This window comes from Calliphora vicina, chromosome 4, assembly GCF_958450345.1.
Source record: "Calliphora vicina chromosome 4, idCalVici1.1, whole genome shotgun sequence".
In the NCBI taxonomy this organism is placed as follows: Eukaryota; Metazoa; Arthropoda; class Insecta; order Diptera; family Calliphoridae; genus Calliphora; species Calliphora vicina.
In genome coordinates, this window is record NC_088783.1 from 22,413,248 (window position 1) to 22,440,309 (window position 27,062).

General features: G+C 31.3%; 1 protein-coding gene across 1 annotated transcript; it reads left to right on the forward strand.

The window, feature by feature from the left end:
• The first annotated feature begins 104 nt into the window (after positions 1-104).
• On the forward strand, positions 105-26,376 carry LOC135956217 (uncharacterized). The gene is made up of 5 exons (XM_065506623.1): positions 105-387; positions 23,002-24,557; positions 24,619-24,771; positions 24,842-25,456; positions 25,520-26,376. Exons 1-5 carry the CDS (start codon positions 374-376, stop codon positions 25,720-25,722), a joined length of 2,541 nt encoding a protein of 846 aa, XP_065362695.1. The 5' UTR covers positions 105-373; the 3' UTR covers positions 25,723-26,376.
• Positions 26,377-27,062: the final 686 nt, after the last annotated feature.

Genomic DNA, 27,062 nt, shown 5'->3' on the forward strand with positions numbered 1-27,062 from the left:
CAAGCGCAACACTCTACTCACTCGAGTTTAAAAAACATACAAAAAATAAATATAATAACGCTTAACACCGCGTAGTTAACGTTAAAGTGCAAAAATATATATTTGAAAAAAAATTCAAGAAATAAATTCAATTTTAAAAATTTAAAAAAAAAGATTTTTGTTTTGTGTGAAAATCGTTTGTATGGCTGATAAATATATTATTTGAAAAACATTTGACGTTAATTATTGGCAATTGTTTAAAGTGAAAGTACAACAAATTGAATTACTTCCTTCGCATACAACGTATAAAAATATAACAAAAAGTAACAGAAAATAAATCACAACAAATTAATTTCAAATAAAAGAGAAAAATAAATAAATAGATTTTAACAAAATGTTATTTAAAATGTAAGTGTGCCCATTATTTGAAAATATATTTTTTTAAGAAAAACAAAAAAACATAAATAACTTAAAAACCCAGCTGGAAATTGGGATTTAAAATAATTAGTTGGTGACATTTAGCATGACTTGTCTTCAGGAGTGGTCAGCACTTTGTCTTCAGCTGATATGAAGACAATGGACACAATTTGCTTTCGTAGTTTTATGAAAAAATTAAAAAAAAAATTTAATTAAAAAAATATTCAGTTGCTGACACAAAACTAAAATTTGTTTAATTATCATTAGCAGTTTGAACAAATTTCTTATTCATTTTATTATCCACTTGGAAATATGACATCACTGCTGTTTTTCCACCAGCGTATTTTAAAAACCCACGAGGACAATCGCTGGCCTTTTCTACATTTGCTCAAAAGTCAGCAGGACAATATCAGTTGGTTGTCAAAAGTGCTGAAATATATTATTACAGACATGTTGTAGGTTTATCAGTACTTTTGAAAATCTGCTGATTTTATCTTCCTGACATTTCATCTTCATCATCTTTTTATTTGGGTTAGGTGAAGAACGCGACAAAAGCGTGAAATTTTTAAGTTGATTACAAATGCTGGTTTTGCTCTGCTGATATTTCAGCCAATTTATGAAAAACATTCTGATCAGGAATTTCACAATGGGTGGACGAAAAGTGATTGAAGCTAATTATGCTTTATATTAGCTGTTCAGTTCATATAAAACATTAAAGAATAAAATATTCACTGGGATATAGTCACATGCAAAAATTCTACTTGGCTACAGATCTTTAAGCAATGACATGTCAACACTTTCTTTTTAAAAACTACTGACTTTGTCTTGTCATACATGTGATCAATTGTGATAATGAGTTATGAAATCAAGTCAGCAATGTCATTAAGTAGTCAAAATTATGGCTGCAGATTATCAAGAGATCATTTCAAAAGAACCTTTAAAAAATCCAACTAATTAATATGTAGATCAATTTATGAAATATAATCAATTTATGAAATATATAATAAATAAAATGATTTAAATAAAAATTAAAACAAATGGCAATAATTCATACAAATTTTCCATCACAACTTTAAATAAATATTTGGCTGATCAAAAGCAAAGACAAAGTCCAAGGTGATCTGCTTTTAATTTAAAGTTCAATGTATCAGAGCTATTTATTAGTCAATAAGTTGGTGATGACGATGTTGAAGACATTTCAATACTTGGTCATTAACTTACGGCTCTATTATAGTAATCTGACAAAATTCTCTGGCCAACTGGACAAAATGTTGCCCTATTTCTGCCCTTTGCCCTTTTTGTGTTCTTTTCTCAAATATTGCAATAAGTAATTTCTGCTTTACATTAAAAGATCATTAAATTAGAGCGAATTGTTTGTAAATTTTTTGGTGATGATGGGGGTGAAGACTTTTCAATATATTGTCATCAGCTTGCTTAACTTATGCAGAAAACTGACAAAGTTCTTTACTTATAGCAATTTATTTTCGGGCAAAAATGTAGCCATTTTTCAGTACTTTGTCCATTTTGTATTATTTTCTTAAAAATTGTCAACAATTTATTTTCTAAAAATTAGTTGATCTGCATTAAAATTAAAGACTAATGAATTAGAACGAATTATTGACAGATTTGTTGGTGATGAAGACATATCAGTACTTAACTGTTGCAAAAACTGAGTTTTTTACTTATAGCAATTTATTTTCGGGCAAAAATATTGCCCATTTTCTGCACTTTGCCTTTTTGTGTTCTTTTCTCAGAACATGCAAAACTGTCGCAAACCACTCATTTCTTAATTAGAGGTAATGAAATTAAATTTATATGTATGTTGCAAACATGTTCACGTCCAAAATACAAAACTTAAATATACGATTTTTATGTGAACAGTATTTAAATTCATCATAACAGTATTTAAATTCATCCTAACAGTATTTAAATTCATCATAATCGATCTAGTAGAACAAAAGTTATGGACCACAATATCAAATAACCTAAAAACGATTTGATGTATTTTATAAAAAGAATTTCCCACTTTGATAGTTGACTCTACGTTAGACTACATGGGATGTATAAAATAATGTGTAAATTCGAGACAGCCTAGTAACTATTTTGAAATAAAAAACGTTAATCCTTTAAATTAATATTCGTCTCCAGCTGAATAGTATATCGCTTTAGACCGCTGGTGGATACGAGTACCAACCACTGCTTTAAATACATCCAAATATTCTTCAACATATTTTCGTAACTCTCTAAGCTCAACCCATTTTTGTGCACTTAATTTTTGCAAAGTTTCATATTGAATATAAATGTGATATTAGCAGTGTTTAAAAAACTAGACTACAAGTAGCAGTAGCAACGAAAAAACACATGTAGTCTAGTTAAAAAATTAATAAAAACTCGGAGTCAATAATTACTATTACTACTGCTACCTTCACATTTTGGTAGCAGTAGTTGTAGTACTAATAAAAGAAAAATTTAAAAGTAGCAGAGTAATTTATTTTCTATTGCTACCTTAAAAAAGAAAAAGTTTTGATGTAGCAGTCATTAGTTTTTTATTAATTCTGCTACTTTTAAAATTTAGTAGTAATAGAAGTAGCAGTTGAAGTAGTAGAAGAAGTAGCAGCTAAGTAGCAGCTTAGTAGCAGTTGAGGTAGCAATAAAATAAGTAAAAAAAAAATCTTCAGCCAAAAAAGTATATTATGTGTTGTTGTTGTGAATGTATATTTGTGTATGTTGGTCGTGTTGTAAACAAAAGTTCGGCTTTTTTGTTATACGCACAGAAAACACGATCTTTCTGTTAGCAACACGAACATCTGAGACGAATAAAATCGAATAATTCTTTCAAACTCTCTCAAAACAAAAACAACACACAGTGTTTAATTCTGTCAATTTTGGTGTTATGACTGAAGATTTTCTTTTTTGACTACTTTTATTGCTACCTTAACTGCTACTTTACTGCTACCTTAAAAATTAAAACTCGATATAGAGCAGTAGCAATGATTTGTATTTTTATGCTACTACTCCATTTACAATTCATGTTTTATTACTACTGCTCTGTTAAGAGTTTTATATTTTGAAGGTAGCAGTAGTTTTAAAAAAACAATAAAACGAAAAAAGACAAATGCTACTGCTACCGCTACATACACTTTTTTGAAGCAGTAGTTGTAGCAACAGTTAAAAATTTGTTAGTTATCGTAGCTTTTTAAACACTGGATATTAGTAATCAATCTAGTTCTTGGAATATTCGCGAAAAAAAATCTCTAAATTTTAAACATTACATAGAAATTGATAAATTTATTTTACATATAATATCGCAACAAGAAATAATAGTTCTTCAAGAATAAGATGACATGCTAAGAAAATAATTCAAAAGCCACTGATTCAAAAACACTCCCAGAGAAAAAACGTAGTTGTAACCATTTCAAAATTGTTACATGTTTTTTTTAACAATATTATAGTCACAATAATTATTTATATAATTGTGGTAACCATAATAAGGTTAATTTACGATTCACATGATAGTCTCAATCATATATATGGTTGCAGTAAACAAGTATATGTTTGTGACAACCATTGTTATGTTGAATCATTACATCATAATATGTTGTCTCAGATTATGATATCCATAAGCCGAGAACAACATAATATGGTAAATCCTTCATCATAAAAATGGTTGTCACAAACATATACTTGTTCTTTCTTAATATGAGGCATAATAAAAACATCTACTTGTTTACTGTAACCATATATATAATTGATACAATCATGTGAATCATAAATTAACCATATTATGGTTACCACAATTATATAAATAATTACTGTGACTATAATATTGTTAAAAAACATGTAAACAATTTTAAATAATTACAGTAAGCATGCTGCATGTAGCTACAAATTAAATAATACAAATAGTATTTTGTGACAAATTAAACCTACTGCTTATTATTCTAGGACATTTCTCTAAATAAGATTTTCTATAGCTTACTTAACAATAATAAATAACTTAACCATTAACAATTTCCAACTGGGTATTTAACTTGATATAATTAATACATCTTTTTTTTAAAAAAAAAAGAAAAACATTTACCAAATGCAATAAACTATTAATTAATTTCTCCATAAATTGGTTTTCCCTCTACCGATTCATTTGCTTTACACTCTGGGCTGCTAAAGTGCCAAACATAACAAAACGTTGCCATTTTGGAAACTTATTTTTTCTTTTTTTTTCACTTTTTACTATTTATATTTTACTATTTTATAACAATGATTTTTCAACAAAAAAGAAACATCGACAAGCAGCCAAAAAATTATGGCAAAACAAAAAAAAGAAAAAGATTCATCGTTCATCTTTTGTGTTTTTATGGTTCAGGTGCACTCAAGTGTTGAATTTATGTTGCTTTTAATTTTTTCACTTTCATTCATTTCCAATGAGATGTAATTTGTTTTTCTTTTGCCAAACACTTCTTGCTAGGAAAATGAGGAAAACCAAAACTTTTTTGTTAAACAAAAACATAACAAATTGTACAGAGTTTTCCCCCTTCAAAAAAAAACAAAAAAATACACAATAAGAAGAAAAACTCATTATGAATTTCTTGGAGTTTTTTTTTCACTCAAAGTTTTATTGTTTAAATGTTTGTGTTAAATCTTTAATTCGGCACTAATTAAATTATGTGTCTTTGATAATTAAAAATATAAAAAAATACCAGCATATTAGCTACTACATTAAACAGCAAATTTTTAAGATAACAATAAGCATGTTGTAGCTAGTAGCTGTTGCTGTTGCAAGCGGCAAGTTGTGGTTACTAAATCTTTTTTTTATGACATAATAAATAATTTTGCGCTAACTTTAGTCATTGCAAATGCTTTTGCTGGAAAAGTGTTGGTGCGCGCGAGTATGTGTTCAAACTTAATGCATCGTTTAATTTGTGTTTAAAGATCTAAGATTTGTAATAACTTTGAATTTATTTCATATAAAAGTTATATAACTGTTGGGTGATTATTATTGCATTGATGTCAATTTGGCAGACAATGAAAATTATTTGATTTTTAAGAGACTACTGTTAGATATTCCCCTTTAATGGAATGGTTAAAATTCAGCTTTTAGAAGGAGGATATTTGTGATTCTAAATTGTTATAGTAATTGATGATACCACAAATGTAAACTCTTTATATCAGTGATCGGCACTCATAGACATCAGCAGCCGAATGTTAACGAAGTTCATAACAATTATCAATAGCAGATTACAGCAGAGACATAATATTTAATTAAAATTATTGCCAATCACTGCTTTAAATATATCATAGTATTTTTCAAGAAAATCAATTATTTTTGTACCAACTACACTATTGTAAAATAAACTATTGGAAGAATAAACATATTTGGTCAATTCACAAGGTCTCTTATCAGTCATATTGTCATAATGTCTTAATATATCACGACTCAGCATAACCGACTCTTAGGCATTCGGCGCAGGGTCTGATAGTTGGTTACGATAACACAATAAACATAGCATACAGAGTAGTATTATTTTAGGATATTTTTTGCTTGAAAACAATAAAAACCATTGTGAAATATTAGGACATTATGACAATATGACATGATAAGAGACCTTGTGAATTGACCAATTATAATTATATATTTGACTGTGCCTAATCTTAAATACCTGAAATATGCTGAACATTGTATCATAAAAAAGTGGAATTGCCTAGAGCTAAAAAAAATGTAATTAATGAATACTTCCTATCCAAATTTGATATCCAAGGTAAAATAATAGAGATATTACAGATTTTTAGTTAAATTTAAACTCTTTTTTTCATGCTAAATTTTTGGGATACTTTAAAATAAATAAAATAAATTTGTTGTGTCTTATTTCTGACTTTCTGGTTAAATTTTCCGGTTTGGTGTATTCTGGGACTTATAGTAAAATTTCACGGATAATATTTTTGCGGAACATTTTAACCCCTTAAAACCCTGTTTTAATGGTGGTTTTTGCCCTTTTTTTAAAGAAGGGCAAAAAAGACCCATGCCTTGAGATTTTAAAGGGTTAACATATTCTACAAAAATGTTCTCCGTAACATTTTATATAAATTTGCTGAACACATTTTATACATAACATGTAAGGATCACATGGTTTCTTATGCCGATTAACAATAAGAATGTGCCGGAGTTGGGAAAAATCAAATTCTGATGTAAACTTTCAAAACACCGATACACGTGTCTTTTTTTTTGTACCCTCTATCAAAATTTATTGGTTGGACCTTGTAATTTTGGAAAAAAATTGATTTTGTTGTATAGTGTAATAGTTTCCCTTAAACCAAGAAAATTATTTCTGAATTCTACTAATATTGGTCTACAATTAAAAATTTAATTTTCAAAGGACGGGTAACTTATCAAAATTTTAAAGATAGGGCATAATCAATGTTTAAATATATTTTTTTCATACAAAAAACATATTTAAACTTTGGTTAATCTTAACTATGTTTATAATTTTGATAAGTTACCGGACTTAAATCAAATAAAATTGTATCTCTAAAATTTGAATTTTAAAGTTTAAATTTGTAAAATTTTAAAATTGAATTCCTTGATTGAATGGCTTAGAGTCTAAATCATTCTATTAAGGAATTCATTATGAAGTAATTCATAGGCTTAATTCTTTGGTACTTCAAAAGCATTGAATTCATTTCTTTTAACAATTCATTCTGTATTGAATTCATTCATATAAGAATTCATTCTTTACTGACTTAACTCCCTCTTTAATAACTCAAGTTTTCTTTAACTCTCAAATTTGAGTTTTAAACTCATTTTTTGAATCCATTTTGTAAATGATTAAAAACAAAATCGAATCAAATTAAATGAAGAAAAAAATATCTTTATTTAATTTGAAATAGATTTGAATTAATGAATGAATTTTATTATGAATTAATTCAACAATTAACGAATTTTATTCAAATAAAAGCCGTTTAATGAAGCTGGTGAATTTGTTTTCTTGGTAATCATTTTATGTAATGAATTTTAGGTATTATTTAGTACTGAATTAAGGTTTTAGTGAATTAATCTTAAATTTAATTTAGTAACACGAAGATCTGTCTATAAAATATGCATATAATTCATGAATATTATCTCAAAAATGAGTTTTTGGTTTTTCGAAAAATCCTAATAATTTTTAAAATGTGACAAATACTCCAAATATTTACAGTTTTAAATTTATCCTACACAGATAAGTATAAGTAAAACATTTTGTCATTAAACTGATTTTTCCGATCTCCCATAAACTCATACAGGAGAAGAACATTTTTACATTAAGAAATATACCGGGGGACTTCCAATAGAAGTCAGGGTGGCTTCGTCCGCATTTTTATAAATTTTTTAACAATATTATGGTCTCTATCATAAACATGGTTGCCATGAACATATACATAATTACTACAATCATGTGATTGCTACAATCATTTGATTGGTAACTTAAAAATATTATGGTTACCGCAATCATATACATAATTACATAATTTTAAAAATGTTGAAATGTTTATGGTAAACATGTACAACTATAGTTGTTCTCTGAGTATATACTATATGTAGTTTACAACTAGTTTGACTGTAGGTTATGATATTTTCGGTACTCATGGACCTGGAATAATCTAATCATAGTCTGGCCTGGCTCCCCAAAGACCAAAAGCTCGGCCGGCTGAAATTGAACGTGTTTCGAAACTATCTATAACATTTCTATACAATGCCATATTAATACTATGATTGGCATGAAATATACATTAACAGAGATTTATTATATAGTAATTATAGTTATTAAAAAAGAAGACTTCAAAACTACAACAATATATAGCCACGGTTCTACATCAGAAGTTTTGAAAATGTGATTCGCTTAAAGTTTTCTGCTGTGAAATTAAGCAACAATAATTTTAAGCCATTAAAAATGATTAAAAAAAATCATAAAAAATATAATCGTTAATATATTGTAGCATTCTCTATGAATTATTTTTTAATTAACTTACAAACATACATGTTTTTTTATGAATTAATTCTTTTGTTTAAATCACAAACAAAAATTGAAGCAAAAAAGGATTTATTGTATCTAATGAATAAAAATTAAATAGCATTTAAATTGTTGGTATAAATAACTGAAATTGATATTGTAATTAAATCAATTTAAAATAAAACTTGTTTAAGCATAACATTTTATGGAAAAAATAAAAACAAACTCCAGCTATTTAACACATTTTTAATGCAAATTATTTTTTTATTATCAAATTAAATGTGTGTTTTTAACAAAAAAAAAGCGTAAAATAATTATGGAGCATAAAAAGGAACCAAAACATTGATTTAAAATGGATTTTTTAAATTTTAATTAAACCAGTATGTAAATTGAACAACAAGAAATGCCGTGCTATATAGAGATTTATTTACCAGGAAAGAATTTGTTTAGAAATGTTGTTAAATGACATCATAACAAGACAATTATTAATTAGCAAGAATGTCGTAGGTTTATCCAGGTTTAGCATCTCTGCAGAATTAAAGCCAAACCTTAAAATCTGGTTATAGATACAAAACCAAGAATTTGCCACTTAATGTCAAACAAACAATATTTATCGCAAAAGTGTGTATTTGTTAATTTAAAACAGAGAAGAACTTGTTTTGTTTTTGGTTTTACTTGGTTTCGATTTCCATTAATTTCCATTTCATCTGTACACAGATATTTGTACATTTGAATGTATTGCGTAACCCACAAAGTTGAAGACAAGACAAAAAAAAAGATACAACACAGAGATACAGATACAAAGCTACACTTATGCATAGGCAGCAACAAACTGAAACTGAAAATGAGAGTGTGATGGCGAATGTGATTGTGTGACTGTGATTGCCAGTGCGAATACCAGTTTCTTTCTTTAACAGACTCTGAAATGCAGCTGACCTCCAGTTGTTGCAGTTGCAACAGGATTAATTATACAACAACGTCCTTGAAATAAACGATTATTTTCAGTTCGATGTTGTCGTTATTGTTGCTCGTTGCTACATTTATCTTTCATCAAGTCTTATTCCTTTGTGCTGGGAAACCATATCAATACATGGATGCATTGGAATGTACTGGATCACAAATGTGCCTTCATAAGTGATTGTACTATATACACCAAAAATTACTTACACATCCATATAAACACACACTCAGTATCTGAGATAGTATTATGTACATGCAACTTAATTTGCATCCATTACATGTTCAACGAAAACCAACAAAATCACACACAGATAAAATAACAAAAAAAAAATCAAAGAAGACTCTTGAAAGATGCTGCTTGCTGTCTGAGGTGGCAGACAGTTAAAGAAAGATGAAAACTGTTGCATTCAATGTTGCACATGCAATTTTATTAAAATATTCGATAGCCTTTAATTTGCGCTCTTGTCTACAGCTTGATTGTACGTCTGTCCGTCCTTCCGTCTGTCTGTATGTTTGCTAGCTACTCAGGCTTAAAACTCGATCATGCACATTGTTGTGTTAAATTAACTGCAGTTGTTGCTGTTGTTGTTTGTTGATTTAATGATACATTTTAAATTACTTTCAAGTTTTTGCTGCGTTGCTTATTAAACATGTGATCTTTACGCTAAGAAACAAACTTGTTCGTTCATGTTCTGTTATAATTATTGGTGGGGGGAAAAAGTTGCCATAGGATTAATTTCCAAAAATTTAGAAAACTGTTTTAATATCCCAGGAAAACTTATGGAAATAAGTAAAATATTAAAATTCCTTTCTTTACTTATACATTGGCATTTTCACCCGGTGAAGTTATTGGGAGAACTTTGTGCTTTACCTATAAAACAGATTAGGACAAGATGTATAATTTTTAGACATTTTCGATTTTAGTTAATTTCAGATCATAACAAACTTCATTTAATTCATCTTGGTTCAAATATTATTCTTGAATTCTAACGGAATTTAAAACAACATTTTAAATAGATCGCTTTGGAATCGATCGATTATATCAAGATATGAAGAATCCATAATCTTAATTAAATCGGTTGTATACCGTAAACCAATCGTATTAATACGATTCGATTCATTTTCATATTCCTACACAGAGAAAACAGATTCGTGATAGCAACCGAATTTGTTGCCAATCGAATGATTCGGTTGCACACATAGAATTTTTCAGTTCTAACAACAGAAAGTCAGTTGATAAAGAAGAATTTCAGTTGAGGAAACCAAACTTTAGTTATCCCTTACAAAATATTGTAGTCACAACTGTAAAATTCTGTCACTAAGATAGAATCATTCGATTGGCAACAAATTCGGTTGCTATCACGAATCTGTTTTCTCTTTGTATGTGAATATTAACGGGTGTCTTTTTATCCATAATATAATGTGGAACAATTTAATTATTTGCATTTGGTCCTTCCGTATGACAATGTTCATAGTACCATATAGTAGCAAAACTTTACGCAAGCATTTAAATGCCATACCTTAGTAGACGGGGATATGAAGGAGAGATTATACTCCCGAATACTGACAAGACTTTAATTGGAATTGGATGCGTATGGAGAGAAACTTGAAGGAGTGATTATTCTCCCGAATGCTGGCAAGGCTTTAACTGAAACTGAATGAATATGAAGAGAAATTTTAAAAACAACGAGGACACACATTTCAGTTCAGAGTGTATATTTAGATCATTTAGGTTCATAGTTCAAAAATGTGCTAAGTGAGCGAATGATTTTGTTCATTTAATTCAAACAATTGAATCTTTTAAATGAACTAGTTCGTTCGTGATATATTCAAGGCAACCACTATTCAATTGCTTGGTCGCCCAGACTAAAATTATTCTTATAGTTGTGGATGCATATCATTTTGTTCGCTTTAATATTCACTTTCAGACCATTCGAGAGGTCATCAAGCTAATATTATCTACTCCAAACGATATTCTACAATATTTTTTAAAAATCTCCATCATGATATTGACCAGTGTATCGGGGGATGATAGGCAATATAATAACAAAGGGCTGATTAAAAATTTTAAATTTGATTAACATTATTTCATTAAGCGTAATTAAAGCCAACGAAGCTAATAGATTAGCCTGGTGGAGTCCATAAACTAAAAATTTGCTTCAAAAATTCAAAGATCAAATTTGACTAGATCACTCTCTGGAACGAACGCTGTACACTGGATCAGAATTCCAGCTTCTTATCAGAATATCAGAGTCGTTTGGTGGGATTTTCTTGAATAAACATGCGATAATCTGACGTTTTAGCTAAACCAAAACAAACAAACCGACCAAACAAATAATTCTCAAAAAAAATCTCAAAAAGTTACGAGGTTGAGTCAATAAGTCCGCTCCTTAATGATAAGGCAACACTGCTCCTTGCAACAGGCATCTGTCAGTTGACTCCTGTCCAAAATTTGAACAAGCTGCGTCATTTAGCTTGTGTTTGACAGCCATTGATAGCAGACTACCTCGTAACTTGAGGAGAAATTGGGAAAAAGTGAATTTCGTCTGCTCATAAATATTATTTTTTGCAGAAAAAAACCATCACTCAAAAAAAGGCTAAGCTTGATAAATACTATGAGAACTCTGCACCATCAATTTCAATGGTAAAAAATGGTTTACTGAATTTCGTTGTGGCCGTACATGCATCAAATATTCCGAACGTTATGGACGCCCAGTTGAGGTTTCTACAGCCGAAATAACTGGAAATAATCACGATATGGTGTTAGCCGATCGGAGATCAGGTGCCCTGTTAGACTAGACGATAGTGTGCTGGACTATCAATCCAAGGGTATCGGGTTCAATTCCTGTCTGGGTGTTTCTGCGGACAAGCAAAACGCTTCGGAGTTTGTGAAATTGAAAGTGCGAGAGATTGTGATCACTTGGGTATGAGAAAGCTATCCGCAATATTTCTGCCGTTTTTGCTCACAAAAGGGTAAACACATGTGCAATTTCCAAAGCAAAAATCCGGACTTATCGCCGAGCGACTATTTCGAATGATTCTATCTTAGTGACCGAATTTTACAGTTGTGGCTACAATATTTTGGAAAGGGTAACTAAAGTTTGGTTGCCTCAACTGAAATTCTTCTTTATCAACTGGCTTTCTGTTGTTAGAACTGAAAAATTCTATGTGTGCAACAGAATCATTCGATTGGCAACAAATTCGGTTGGAGATACGTTGGACAAAGTGCATAGAATTAAAAGGAGACTATGTTGAAAGTCAAATAATTTTGTATCCAAAAATCTGTGTTTCATTCAAAAAGCCACGGACTTTATGACCCATTTAATAGAATTAAAAAAAAACATTTATGATTTTTCAAAATGTAAATCCGAGAATTTTTAAAATAACGAATATTTTTTATAGTAAACATAGCTCCATCAATATTGCTAATGATTTGTTATTGATATCTTGCTCGAACACTATGACAACATGTTTCGTGTCATTTGCGATAGTCGTTCGCGAATGTCAGTAAGATAAATGTTCGCATGAAAGTCAATGGTGATAATATTTTCGAATGCTCTGGTAAGGATTGCTCAATTATGATTCCAAGAGTATTGACCTAGTTTATACTGATACAGAGAGGCTAGAACCCTGCTTGCTCATCGTGTTAAATTCATTGGCGATTATGTTATTTTCGAATATTTTCAATTGTAAATTCTACGTTTTGCATCCTCTGGAAAGTAATAGACATCATTTAGATCAGTGGACGACACAATCACAATATGCCTCATTAGTAAATGTATTGTAATGTTTAATAAAATAAATTTTTTGACAGTGTTTTTGATGTGTTTTGATCCCTTTTGACAATTTCAAGGAATTTCGTTTACATTCGTGTTGTGTACTTCTCAATCAGTGAATCGGCACACTGATTTAGATCAAGAATTGAATAGAACTACATTCCATTAGTGTGTTAACTGTAAGTTCAGTTCCTAGTTTATTCTCAGCATTACATTTTCAGTACTTTATTCAACTAATAGCTTATCCCCACACCAATAACTTGCTGCTCCCTAGCAATAAGCTGGAAAAAAGCAAACAAATAATCAGCAAAGAAGCCGATTATTATTAATAATACAAACTAATAACCATGATGATGATGATGATGATGATGAAAAACGTTACATTCAACATACAAAACAACTTCAATTTCAATCCGCATTGCTTGTTTTCATTTTCTTTTAAATGCCAAAGTTGCATTAGCTAAAAGCAACAATAACAACAAAGAAACAAAGTATATAAAAAAAAAGAAATAGTAAATAAAAAAAAACACATCTTATAAATTAAAGCGGCTCCATCGATGATTTAACAAATGGACAAGTTAAATTAATATTTCAACAATAAAATAAAAATCAAGGCTAACGGCCGATATCTGTTTAGAGAAAGAAATTTATTGAACTGAATTGTCTTGAAGTTGCGAGTTAATATGCCTGCCAAACAACACCAGCGAAAACAACACCAGCAGCAACAACAAAAAGAGTAAATTGAGTTAGATTGACATCTCTGCAAAATGCAAAAGTTGAAAAAACGCACACACACACAGAGAGAAAAAAGAGACCGGGATTTTTGTTGTTGTTGTATCTTGTAGATATAAAACTTTTGGCCAAGACTGGCTGGTTTCATATTAGATAGCTAGCTGTTGTGTGCAGCTTTTGCAAGTAACTTGTTGGCTGAACTGGCTGGCTGACTGGCTGAGTAGTTGGTCGGTTGGTTGATTGTTGCTTAAATTACTTACCAGTTAGTTTACTTAAAGCTGGTTCAATTTGCTTTTTTTTCTTCATACTTTTGTTGTTTGTTTTGTTGTATATTTGTTAAGTTATCTGGTTTACCTTCTAACTGAAAGGGGAGTTTGTTGTTTTTATTTTTGTGTAATATGTTTTAAACCATAATAATAAACATACTGATAGACAGACAGATAGACGGTTAGACAGACAATCTTATTAACGGGTTAATATTATGGGTTTTTTTTCATAAAAAGTTTTATTTATTTATTATTTTTTTGTTTTTGTTAAAGGTGACCGTATAGCAACTAAACCGGTATATGATTGGTACTACTTCTGTACTTCAAGTACCAGTACAACTTGTTTGTGTTTTTTTTTCTCTTGTTTTCATACATATTTTTTTTTTTGTTATTGGTTGGTGTATTGTTGCAGTTTGAAGGTGTTGTGTAAAAACTACAACTCACAACAGTAGCTGACTAACTGCAAGAGCAGCATACTTACTGACTGCAACAAACATACTGCAAAAAAAAAACCCTTTCGCCAAATTAGTTGCGTGTATCATATTTACACAAACATATCAGATACCCAACAACACTGGTTGTTGATATTTTAAAATGCAACCTGACTTGACTTTGCAAAAAACATTAAAAAAATCGAAATCATACATTAATAATCTCCTCTTCTTTCAAATGTGTGTCATCTTTCATCATACTAAAGAAACATCATCAACATCCATTCATCCATCTATATACAAACATAGAGACATAGATACATATTTACATAAATGTGCATGCATGTGAACTAATTAGTTTTTGTTTTATTTTTTTATCGTCTTGGTCTTTACTTGAGAAGGTGAAGTTTTTGCAGGTTTTCAAAATTTTATTAAAATAAATATTTAGTTTAGAAAAAAGTCATTTCGTAAAACTCAATTATCTCAGCCATAGAGTTTATTCAATTATGGTTCGTTATGTAAAATTCTGACCCAGATGGATTCTAAAGATATTTAGATCCTTAAATATGGACCCAACCGAAAAAAACATTTATTTTTAACAATTTCTAAAAAGGAGCAGTAGTATAAGGAATTTAAACAAAACAATACAATTCACACACCAACCTGCTTCCAAGAAGGAACTCACTATACAAAAATCATGTCTTTTGTATGGGACAGGAAGCTTCCGAAAGCTGGAAACCAAACTTAGCGCTCATTTCAATTTATTTGTCCAAATGTGACAAAAACTTGATTTATCGATAAATTTTACAATAATTTCCTAACAAAAATATCGAATAATTTAAATTTAAGATCAGTGAAATAAAATTATATTAATTTTCTCCTCAGAAGACAAATCATTTCATACAAAGTGTTAGTTCTCTTTCAGTTCTCTCTCTCTCTGTAGGAGTTACAAAATCCTTCAAGTCGCAGATGAACTTTATATGGAAGCTATACCGATCTTCTCAAACTCTTAAAAATTGTTCTCGTTTATAAAACATTTGGAAAATGATCTTGTTGGAAGTAAATTCTAATTTCATTTGCAAATTGATAAGCTTAAGCTTAATTAATTGAGTTTTTTATTTGTTTTTTTTTACATTAACATAGAAAGGCCCTACCTAACGAAAGTTTTCCTTACTTTACAGGAGAAGGTAAAATCTTAATAAAACTTAATGTTTTGTACTTGCGTTTTTATACCCTTCACCTTCGTGAGAAGGGTATATATAAGTTAGTCATTCCATTTGTAATTTATATATTTTTCATTTCCGACCCTATAAAGTATATATATTCTGGATCCTTATAGATAGCGGAGTCGATTAAGCCATGTCCGTCTGTCTGTCTGTTGAAATCAATTTTCTGAAGACCCCAGATATCTTCGGGATCCAAATCTTCAATAATTCTGTCAGACATGCTTTCGACAATTTTGCTATTTAAAATCAGCAAAATCGGTCCACAAATGGCTGACATATGAGGAAAAAAACAAGACAACCTCCATTTTTGACCTATATCTGGATTACTAAGACATTAATATAGACAATATGGATATCTAATGATAGATATTTCAAAGACATTTGCAACGACGTATATAAGACCATAGTAAGTTGGACCTACAATGGGTCAAAATCGGAAAAAAAAATTTTGAACCCGAATTTTTTTTCACAAAAAAAAATTGAAAAAACAAAAAAAAATTTTAAAATTTTAAAGAAAAAATTTTAAATTTAAAAAAAGTAAAATAATCGAAAAAAAAATTTTTCCAAAAAATTAAAAAAACAACTGGACAAAAATTAAATTTTGTTTAACTAAAAATATTTAAAATTTTTAAGTATAATTTGGTGAAGGGTATATAAGATTCGGCACAGCCGAATACAGCACTCTTACTTGTTTTTAACACAGATCTTCCATCAATTTAATGTTGTGGCATTTTATAAATGGTGTATTAGGGGATTATCTATCGAAGTTTGCAAAAAACTCAATTTTGGAAAAAACGAGTTAGGGCCTTTCTATATTATGTGTATTATCTTAAATAAAGGACAAAATGTTGTCCACTAATTCAATGTTTTACTTTACGAAAGGTCCTCTTTGTCTTTACTTTCAAGATATTTATAAGATTTAAAGACCGGTTGGCCGATTGTAAACAGTTTCAATAGGGCTCATCCTTGATTCTAAGGAGTGAGATCGAAAAATTCTTAACATACATATATGTTTATAAAAAAGAAACCACTAAACTTACAGCTTTAATTTTTTTTTTATTTGATTGAAATTATTATTACAATTTACAAAAAAAATTATTTTTATAGTTTTAATCACTAGTGATGAAATTTTGAACCTTTTTCGGAAACCCTTCCATTAACGTTTTTATAGTGCTTTCTGTCACTTTGCTCGAACATGTAGTCCATCTCCGTTTAAAATCTACCACACTTTTGGACACCTTTTTTGTACTCTTCAATTCTCTTTTAACAAGAGCCCAATATCTCTCCACTGGCCTTAGCTCCGGGCAGTTTGGAGGATTTGCCTCTCTTGGTACAAATACCACATTATTGTTCTTGTACCACTCAAGGGCTTGTTTGCCATAGTGACAGGATGCCAAGTCAGGCCAAAAATAAGTGGACACATTATGAAGTCTTATGAATGGAAGCAGCCTTTTTTGTAAACATTCCTTGATGTAAATTTCGGTATTTATAGAGCCCGTTGTAACAAATGAGTGGCTTCTTTTGCCGCAACTGCATATTGCTTGCCATACCAAGAACTTTCTGGGAAATTTTGTCTGCTTTTGGGTCCTAAACTTTTCTTCAACATTCCCTCGAGCATCAGCAACATAAAATTTTTGACCTGGAAGTTGCGAAAAATCTGCCAGAACATACGTTTCGTCATCCATTATGCAGCAAGAATATTTTTTTATAAAACTTGACTTCAATTTCCGTGCTCTGTTTTTGGCCTCTAAATTTTTAGTAGCGTTCCTGTCAGGAACTTTTTGAGCCTTGTATGTTTTTAAACCTGCATTAGCTTTAACTTTTCGTACCAAATAGTCCGAGCACTGAGCTAACCGGGCTGCTTTCCTACCGGATGTGTTGGGAGCTCTTTTGAAAATGCGTTCTATTTTTTTGGCTTTAGAAACATCATGTGGACCATTCCTTCTACCTGAACCAGGTTTTCTATCAACTGACAAGTTCTCCCGGTACTGTTTAATAACATTGGAAACAGTTTGACGGCAGACCTTTGTATGCTTGGCCAACTTTTTGTAAGACCAAGTTGGGTTTTGTTGAAAATATTTAATAATTTCAGTACGCACTTTTTTCTGGTCACTCATTTTAATCAGATTAACAAAAAAATTAATATAATTGACATTACACATAATAACTGACATGTTTTTCAAAGGTAACTTGATCAAAAAAAAATTCAAATAATACTTGGGTTAAAAAATGTAATGAAAAACGTGTGTTAAGAATTTTTCGATCTCACTCCTTACCTATGGTTGTGGAGGTTATTAAAACGATTTTTTAGAAATTTCTTATAATTCTCACTTAATACTTATTGTAAATTTCTCAAAAGAATGATACAAAAAAATTCTTACGTTGGTGGATCTCTTTAAAAAAACCCTTTTCTTTTCGAAAAAAAATAAGAAGATTATAAATCTAACATCGGGCAAAATAGATGCTCTTGAATGCGGCCCCCAGTAATGCAAATAAGTGAAACTTTTATCGAATCTAACAAAAAACAAGTAAGAGATCCATATTCGGCCGTGCCGAATCTTATATACTTTCATATAAAATTTTTAAATATTTTAAGCTAAACAAAATTTCATTTTTTTGTTTCAAAATTATTTTTTTTTTTATTTTTGAAAATTTTATTTGTATATAAGATTCGGCACGGCCGAATATGGATCTCTTACTTGTTTTTTGTTAGATTCGATAAAAGTTTCACTTATTTGCATTACTGGGGGCCGCATTCAAGAGCATCTATTTTGCCCGATGTTAGATTTATAATCTTCTTTTTTTTTCGAAAAGAAAAGTTTTTTAATTTTTTATAATTCTTTTTTTAATTTTTTAAATTTATTGAAAAAATATTATTACCAAAAATATTTTTTATTGAAAAAAAATCGGATTAAAAAATATTTTTCCCGATTTTGACCCATTGTAGGTCCATCTTACTATAGCCTTATATACATTGTTGCAATGGACTTTGAAATATCTACCATTAAATATCAATCTGATAGATATAGATCAAAACTAGCCCAAAATTAGAAGTTATCTCGGTTTTTTCTTAAATATCTCAGCCATTTATGGACCGATTTTGTCGATTAAATAGCAAACGAGCCGGAAGAATTCCCGATATATTGATGTATGAATAATGTAAGTTATTTGGGGGCTACGGAAAGTTGATTTCAACATACAGGCGGACAGACAGACATGGCTATATCAACTCCGCTATCTATAACGATCAATAATATACATATATACTTTATGAGGTCGCAAATGAAAAATGTAGAAATTACAAACGGAATGACAAACTTATATATACCCTTGACACTCATGGTGAAGGGTATAAAAAATTAGTCACGTGGTTCCTTGGCTTTAGGAACCGGTTCAAGTTCTAGATTTTATATGAAGGCGAAGGACACTTTAAATTGACGTTGTCATTGGTCGAGATCAGATCTCTTTTTATTGAATTTATTCCTTAAAAAATCGAAAATTTCTTGTCCATTTTTATAGTATTTTTATATTCACAAGTTACAGGAAGATTACGTTCTGTGATCACTCATATTTCCTACCAAAAATGGATAATTTTATCCTTCTTTATTATGTTCTTCAAAATGCGAAAACTATCTGTTGCGGTTCTTCCACTATTCAACTACTTTGCTAAATTTTTTTTTCATTTTTCGGCACTCCTCCTCATTATATTCTGTTTCGTCTATAATATTATTAAATACGTAAATCTTTTTATTAAGGACGTTTTCATTGTGCCAAATTAAATAAAGAGTGCGTTTGGATACAGTCATTGTGCCTAAATATTGCATTAAAAAATAAACGGGCAAAAACGGGCAGATCATTGTGGACGCCTGACAACAACAATAAACAAAATTAACAAACAAAATCAGAATTTAACCGAATCCTATCGAATCCCAAAAGATGCACTCCATGAAACTACAGTAAATAAGATTTCAAATATGTTATCACACATGTTAACTTCTACAATGAATTTTTATTAAACTAGATAAAGACAGGTAACAAACATTTATTTTTTAGTAAATACAAACCTTCCACTTACAATAAAAATTTGAATTAACAAAATTATTAATCAACTGATTTAATATTGATATAAGACACGCACCTAGTAGTTAGGTATCTATGTTATATTTGACAGCTAACAGCTATGAGATTATTGAAAGCAAAACAAGACAAAAAATGCCAATTTGCTTAGAGGGTTATGCTAAATATTTATCGATTTAAGAATTTTGTATTAAATGCCGCTAGATCAGTGATTTTGACCACTGTGCAAAGGGACGAAAACTCACATATGAATATGTCTCTTTTATATACATATCTTTAATAGGATTATGTTCAAAAAAAGAAGCATACCTTTAGGCATTTTAAAAATAGTAAAAAATACTGGTTACTTGATAAACTACATATCTAGTTATTTTAAAATCTAAGTGACTAAACTCTAGCTTACTTAGAGATACTAAAGTGACAATTGACTTTACGCTAGGTTAGTTACATGGTATGTCAGTATATTTAAGCGAAAAGAAAGTAAACTGTATGAGAATTATATCAAAACAATTTATATAAAACCAGTTTTTACGAATTACTCACAAAAAAGTGCATTAGAAAATAAATGTTTAAAGTGACTACACTCTAGATTACTTAGAGTTACTTAAGTGACAATTGTCTTCACGCTAGATTACCTGAGAAGTATAAAGTAACCAACTGACTTCTCTCTGCACTAAATAGAGCACATACGTGTAAAATTACCCAAAACATATCAATTGTAGTTAGCCAAGTGATCAGATATTATAGACAATTACTGTCTATAAGCGATAGATATATTAACTACTCCTGCAGTTGATTATTTTCTCAAATACATAGTTAGTTTTTCATGTTGCAGAAAGTTATTTGTTTATATTTTGGAATTTTTATAATTCAAAAGGGAATATTTAGAAATTTTCCACATTTTGATTACTTAAGTTGCATACATCTTCAATTCCATAACTCATTTACTGTTATAAATATAACTAGGGTTCCTAATTTCCCGGGAGGAAATTAAAAAATTGTTTCATTCCCGGGAATTCCCGGGAATTTTTTAACACTAAATTAAACCAAAAACCAGAAATATTTGTTCGAATAAATAGACTAATAATTTTACCAGGGTTTTAAAAGAAGTATAAAATAGCTATATTTGGTTGTTGGTACAGCCTATATAAGGTTTCTAATTTAATAGTGGTATTTGATCGGTATTGTCACAGTCGTAGTTTTAATCAGTATGAAATCAATAAATTCTTTGTTTAATTAAAAGACTTAAGAATTTTGACCATATTAACATGTGTAGTTAGAGAAATTTTTCTGATTGTAGATAAACAAATTTGAACCACTATTGTTATTATTTTCTCCACATATGAATAATATCCCTATAAGTTGTAATGTTAGTCGTCTTAATAATTCGTTTAAGAGCATAAACATTAAATTTGATTCATTCTTAATAACCAAATTTTTCTGCTGTGGCTAGAGTTGAGTGAAAAAATTCGCTTATTTCAACAGTAATACTTCTTTGTCAACTGACTATCAGTTGCTAGAACCGAAAAAATCTATGGATATAATAGAATAATTCAATTAGCAACAAATTTTGCCATCGAAACGTATTTGAATATTGTAACTTTTGGAAGAAAACTTATGAAGGAATTCCCGACAAACATTTCCCGAAAATTAACAAAAAAATATTCCCGGGAATTCCCGTGAAATTTTTCCCGCGTAGGAACCCTAAATATAACTCTTTTCTAAAAACAGCTCTATTCTGTTATTCTAACTCCATGTAACCATTAATCTTAATAACATAACAATTTACAAATTCCTCTACAATTCCTAGATACAATGGTTAATACGTTTTTTATTAGATATTTTTAATTAGTCTCATTTTTTTACAAAATCATTTGATCATTAGGAAACTATTACACCTTGATTCAAGCAAAAAAAACACATTAAAACAAGTAACCAACACCACAGACAACGAAAAACCTAATCATACGTAACATTATTTAATATTTGTAATATGGGCCAGTATTATAAAATAAACTTAAATAAAGTTTATTGTATTTATAAAAAAAATTTACAAAACTATGATAAAAAGCCATTATAATGGCAACATTAATTACTTTTAAAGTGAAACAATTTCCTAGTTTGTCAATTGTTATAAATTTTAACCCTTAAACCGTAAAGGTGTCAGAAATGTATCATTTATAGTATTTTTCAAAAACTGCTAAGAATTGTTATGGTAGTCGCAAATGAACTTTTACTATATTTGTAATAATATTGCTTTTGGTCCGTTTAAATCAAATCTCCATAAAACGTGACAGTTTAGAACTACTCTGAAGTGAAGCTTTCAGTCCATATTCCTTCCTCCATTTTATGGTTAACATTTTATCGCCATGACTCATACTTCATCTACCTTCCACAACAAAGACAAAACAAGTCAAAGAGCAACTAACATTTCAAATACTGCACTGCAACAATTCAATACTGCTGCGGCAGCGCCAAACAATACACAATAAAGGTGGGCGCGCGCGCCTGAGTATTTGAAACAATTGCTAAGAAATTAAATGAACAGAAATATCTTTAGAAAAAACAAACGACAATATAATGAAATAGAATTAACGCTATAAAAGAAATAAAAACAATTATAAAAGACATAAAGCTGCATAACAAAAGAGTATGAGAGTAGTATTGCATTTAATGTTTTGCCAAGTTTTTTGCAGCCATTAAATTGTACAAAAACTACGTATATTTGTTAAGAAAAATGTTGTTTTTGAAGTAGTCCACCTTTAAGCGTAAATTACAATTTAAAAGTGGTTGTTATTTATACAGTCATGACTTTGCAATGCGGAGGAGTTTTAAGTGGCTGTTTCTTAAATGCTTTTCAAGTAGTTGAATTATTTGTCATATGACTGGCAATGTAAACAATTACATATCTTAAAATTAAATTGGCAACAAATCATGTAGTTCAATTCTCACGTATGAGACAAGATATTTATGGAATCTAAAATGCTAGATCACAGCAGAAGATCATGAAATCATCATTATTAAAACTCACTATTTGTTAATTAAATTGTTACATCATTGTACTGTTTAATTGGTTGTGTAAATCTAAGTTTAAATCCATTTTAATTACTTTCTTCTTTACTCATAATAACCTTTCTTTTTCTCTTTGCTTCCAGATTCCTTTGTTGCCTTGTGGCAAGTCAAACTTTAGCCGAAAACTCTATCGATTCCACTGTGATGCCCACCGAAGTTCGCGTTGAATCTTCAGTATCTTTCGAAACAGCTCACAAACGTCCCGAAGCCTTGGGTGATGATGGTTTCCAAACAGCACATAAAGTCAGCCACTACGATGTGGAGAACATGAATCTCTTGCCCACCAAAGAGAAACCCGAACTCAACCCCATTCTAAGTGCCCTCATCAATGAAGATGTCATGAAGAGTATTGAAGCTAAGCGTGCCATCGAAGAGGCTGAATTGGAAATCATCAAAGCTGAAGTAGATGCTGCCGTCAAAGCAGAAGAAAAGAAAATCGAAGCAGCTAAAGAAGCCGCCGAAGAGAAAGAAGAAGAACAAGATGATGCTGACAAGGCCACAGAAGCACCAATTAATGTGCTTACCACCGCTGCTCCCATGAAGAAAGCTGAATTGGAAAAAGACGATGAAATCAATGTTGGTTTTGTAGACCAAGCTATTGCTTTGGAGACAGCTGGCACTGAGAACAACAAGAAGTCACGTATTGAAATTAAAAAGGGTCCCAATGGCCAGGATTATGAATACGAATATGTTTACTATTACGAAGATGAAGAGGATGATGCTAAGCCTAAGGGATCAGTAGCCGAAGATGGTGAAGAGGCTGAGACCAGAGGCAAATCACGTTACACCAACATTGATCGCAGTACCGCTGCTACTCCAGCCGATAACAGTCTGGTCAGTGGCAAAGCCAAGGGTCGCTCCTCCAACGTTGAAGAAGATATTGAAACCGAACGTTTACCTCAGAATACCCGTTTCCCCAGCCGTGGTAAAACTGTGGATGTGCCTCCTACACCCGCCTTGGATTCAGTCGATTCTGCTGCCGAGAAAAAGAAAATCAGTGTCAAGCGTCCCAGTTTGGAATTGGTAGATAGTCAAACCTTCAACACCGACGAGAAGCAGTCCAAGAGCTCCCGCAATTCTGATGACACCAAGTCTGCCATTACCATTGAACAAGAAATGGCTGTTTTAGCTTCGGCTCAAGCTGCTGCTGCTGCCGCTAAAGATGCTGAAGAAGCTGAGGCTGCCAAGGCCCAAGAAAAGGAAGATGAAGAAGCTGCCATGGATGCTGATGAGACTGTTGAACAAACTACACCTGCCATGGAAAAGGCTGCTTTGGATTTGTATGCTCTCTTGACCAATGAAAACAACAACATGGACATGACCACAGACTCGGATATGGATGTCACCACCATTTTGCCCGACACCACCGATATGTATGGCGATGATCTCTTGACCACCATTGTGGATGAAGAGCCAAGCAGCACTACTACCACCACTACCACAACCACTACTCCAGAACCAACTACCACCACCACTACGACTACAACCACTACCACCACAACACCAGCTCCTTCGTTGTTTGGTGGCAGACGTGGTGCCGCCGGCAGCACAAACGGTCGCAATCGCTTCAAGCTTAAGTCTGCTAACAGTCCCTCAACCACCACCGAAGCACCTTCGGAAGCTCCCAAAACTGGCAAGAGTAAGTTGTTTTTAGTAAAATATTTGAATATTTAGTAAAATTTACCTTTACTTGTTTACAGATCGTTTCAACCGTCCTTCCATTGGTGGTCGTGCTCGTCCCGGTGCCAGAACTACTGCTGCTCCTGCTGCAGCCGCTGAAGAACCTCAACAGGAAGAAGAGGTTGCCGTCAAGGAAGTTAAACCCGTTAGCTCAGGATTCTCACGTAACAGACGTAAGTTATTCACACAAATATGCAGTTTTTAAATGTATTAAATATATTATACATTTATTGCTTTCAATAGCTCGCAATCGTTTCAACATTCGCGGCAGCACCACTACTACTGAAGCTTCAGTCCAGGACTCTGATGAAGGCCATGAGGAATCTGTCTCCAGCACTACAGCTCGTTCTCTTAGAGGAGGACGTCCTACACTTGGACTTCGCGGTCGTGGCAGTCGTACCACTACTACCAAAGCTCCAGCTAACGACGAAGAAGCTGTCAATGATAGCGATAACAGCGTAGATGATAAACCCTCCACAACAGCTCCCAGTCACAGTGGACCCGTCAGACCTTCCCGCTTCAATTTGAACCGTGCTGCCGGTGGTCGTTTGCCAGGTCGTGCCAAACTCGGCCGTGCTACCACTGAAGCACCAGCTGCCTCCGAGTCCGACGACTCTGCAGCTGATAGCTCACATCACAATGATGTCAAGGGAGAAGGTGAAGAAGCTTCTGAGAAGCCAGTTGAAGAACCAGCATCTGCCAATGTTGGTGGCTTAAACCGCTTGAAGAACCGTCCACGCATAGGTGGCTTACATAAGACTGATAACAAACCAAAGGTAGCTCCTGCACCAGTAGCACCACGCAAAGTTAATCCTCTGCTTGCCAACAGACGCCTCAAAGTAGGACCTTCAACAACAGGTAATAGAAATTAAAAATTTCTAATTTAGCAACTTGAGTTTTTAACAAAAATTCTTCCTATAGAAGCTGCCCCCGTCGAAGAAGCTCCATCAGCTTCAGCAGAAGAATCCGATTCCAAGGAAGAAGCTTCTGCCACCGCCCAAGATGAAGCTAAAGATGAGACAACAGAAGAAGCAGAGACTACCACCAAACAACAAGCTCGCGGTTTGGGTCTTTTAGGTCAAAGAAGGCGATTGCCCCTAAGAAAACCAGGAACATTATTGTAAAAATAATAATTTCCCTACCCTGCTCCTATGCCCCTTTCTGCCTCCTCCTCCTACTTGAGTACTCAAAAACCAATGTAATGCTCATAAATAATGTATCTTTAATACTCATAAAAGATAAACAAAAACCAACTCCTTCTATTTAGTAATAAATAAACTAACTCTATGCCCTCTTTTCTTTCACTTGTATGTATTTGTATGTAAATTAATTATTTTTAATTTTCGTTTTGTTTTTTTATAATTATTTTATATTATTTTGTTTATTCCTTTCTTGAATATTTTGATTTGTGAATTTTTTTATTTTATCCTGGTAGCTTGTAGTTTGTTTTACAGCCACATGTGAATGAAAGTGGTTTCAATGTAAGAACAAAAAAAAAACTTAGGTAAACCCAAAAAAAAAACACACAAAACTTATGTATGTATGAAATTATATTTTCTTCTATGTTTTTTCTTTATTTTGATTTAAAATATTATTAAAAAATTTACTTTAAGTTTCTTAAATTAGGTACGAAACACAAACAAACGAAATCCTTATGTAAAAATTTTGCGATATAAATGTAATTTTTGTATGTAATTTTCTTTATTTTTTTGTTATAAAAGATACTTTTGATAAATAAACGATAAAAAAATATATAAAAAATATAAAACAATTAAAAATGTGTTTGGATTTAATTGACACTTTGGAGCTAGTTAATTGTAAGGGTGGATACTTACATTATTGTTAAGTTATTTATGAAGGTTTAGGTAATCGTAGTGTCACTAACTACCAGATGGATAAACTGCCGCTAATCAAGTTAGCCAATGATTGATTTTTAATTGTTTTAACAGTGGCTACAACCTTCGTTTATTAGAAATATACATTTTAATATAGTAAGGTTATAATATAAATCGTGCTTTGGGAAGAAGTTTTTCAGAAATCGCAAGAGCTTATAGTTCTTATCACTCATTTTATAGAGGTCAAAATTCTGGAAGATTTATACTTCCATCATTGATTTTTCAAAATTCTTATGTTTCTGAGATCGAATGAAACCAATTCGATAGTTGAATCTGCTCGCATAAGAAATATTGATTAAATTAATTTGGATATTTTTATTGTACCATCATATATTTAGTTCTTTAAGTTGTCCACAATTATAACTTTTTAATACAGAAGTCCTGAGTTAAACCTGTAGCATCGTCCGTTAACTAATTACCACATGGAGTTCCTCCTAAGGGTAGACTTAGCTATCCACCACCGCCTTGTATGCCTTGCAAGGATCACACAAGTGGCAACTCTTAGCAAATGGACAAATGTTGAAGCATCTTGATTGAGATATCTAATCTCTGTCGCCCATAGTTTTTCC

Bases quoted from the DNA above. Each gene is read 5' to 3' on its own strand.
- LOC135956217 (XM_065506623.1), top strand. The intron at 24,558-24,618 runs GTAAGTTGTTTT...ACTTGTTTACAG, and splicing joins AGCTCCCAAAACTGGCAAGA to ATCGTTTCAACCGTCCTTCC. The intron at 24,772-24,841 runs GTAAGTTATTCA...TGCTTTCAATAG, and splicing joins AGGATTCTCACGTAACAGAC to CTCGCAATCGTTTCAACATT.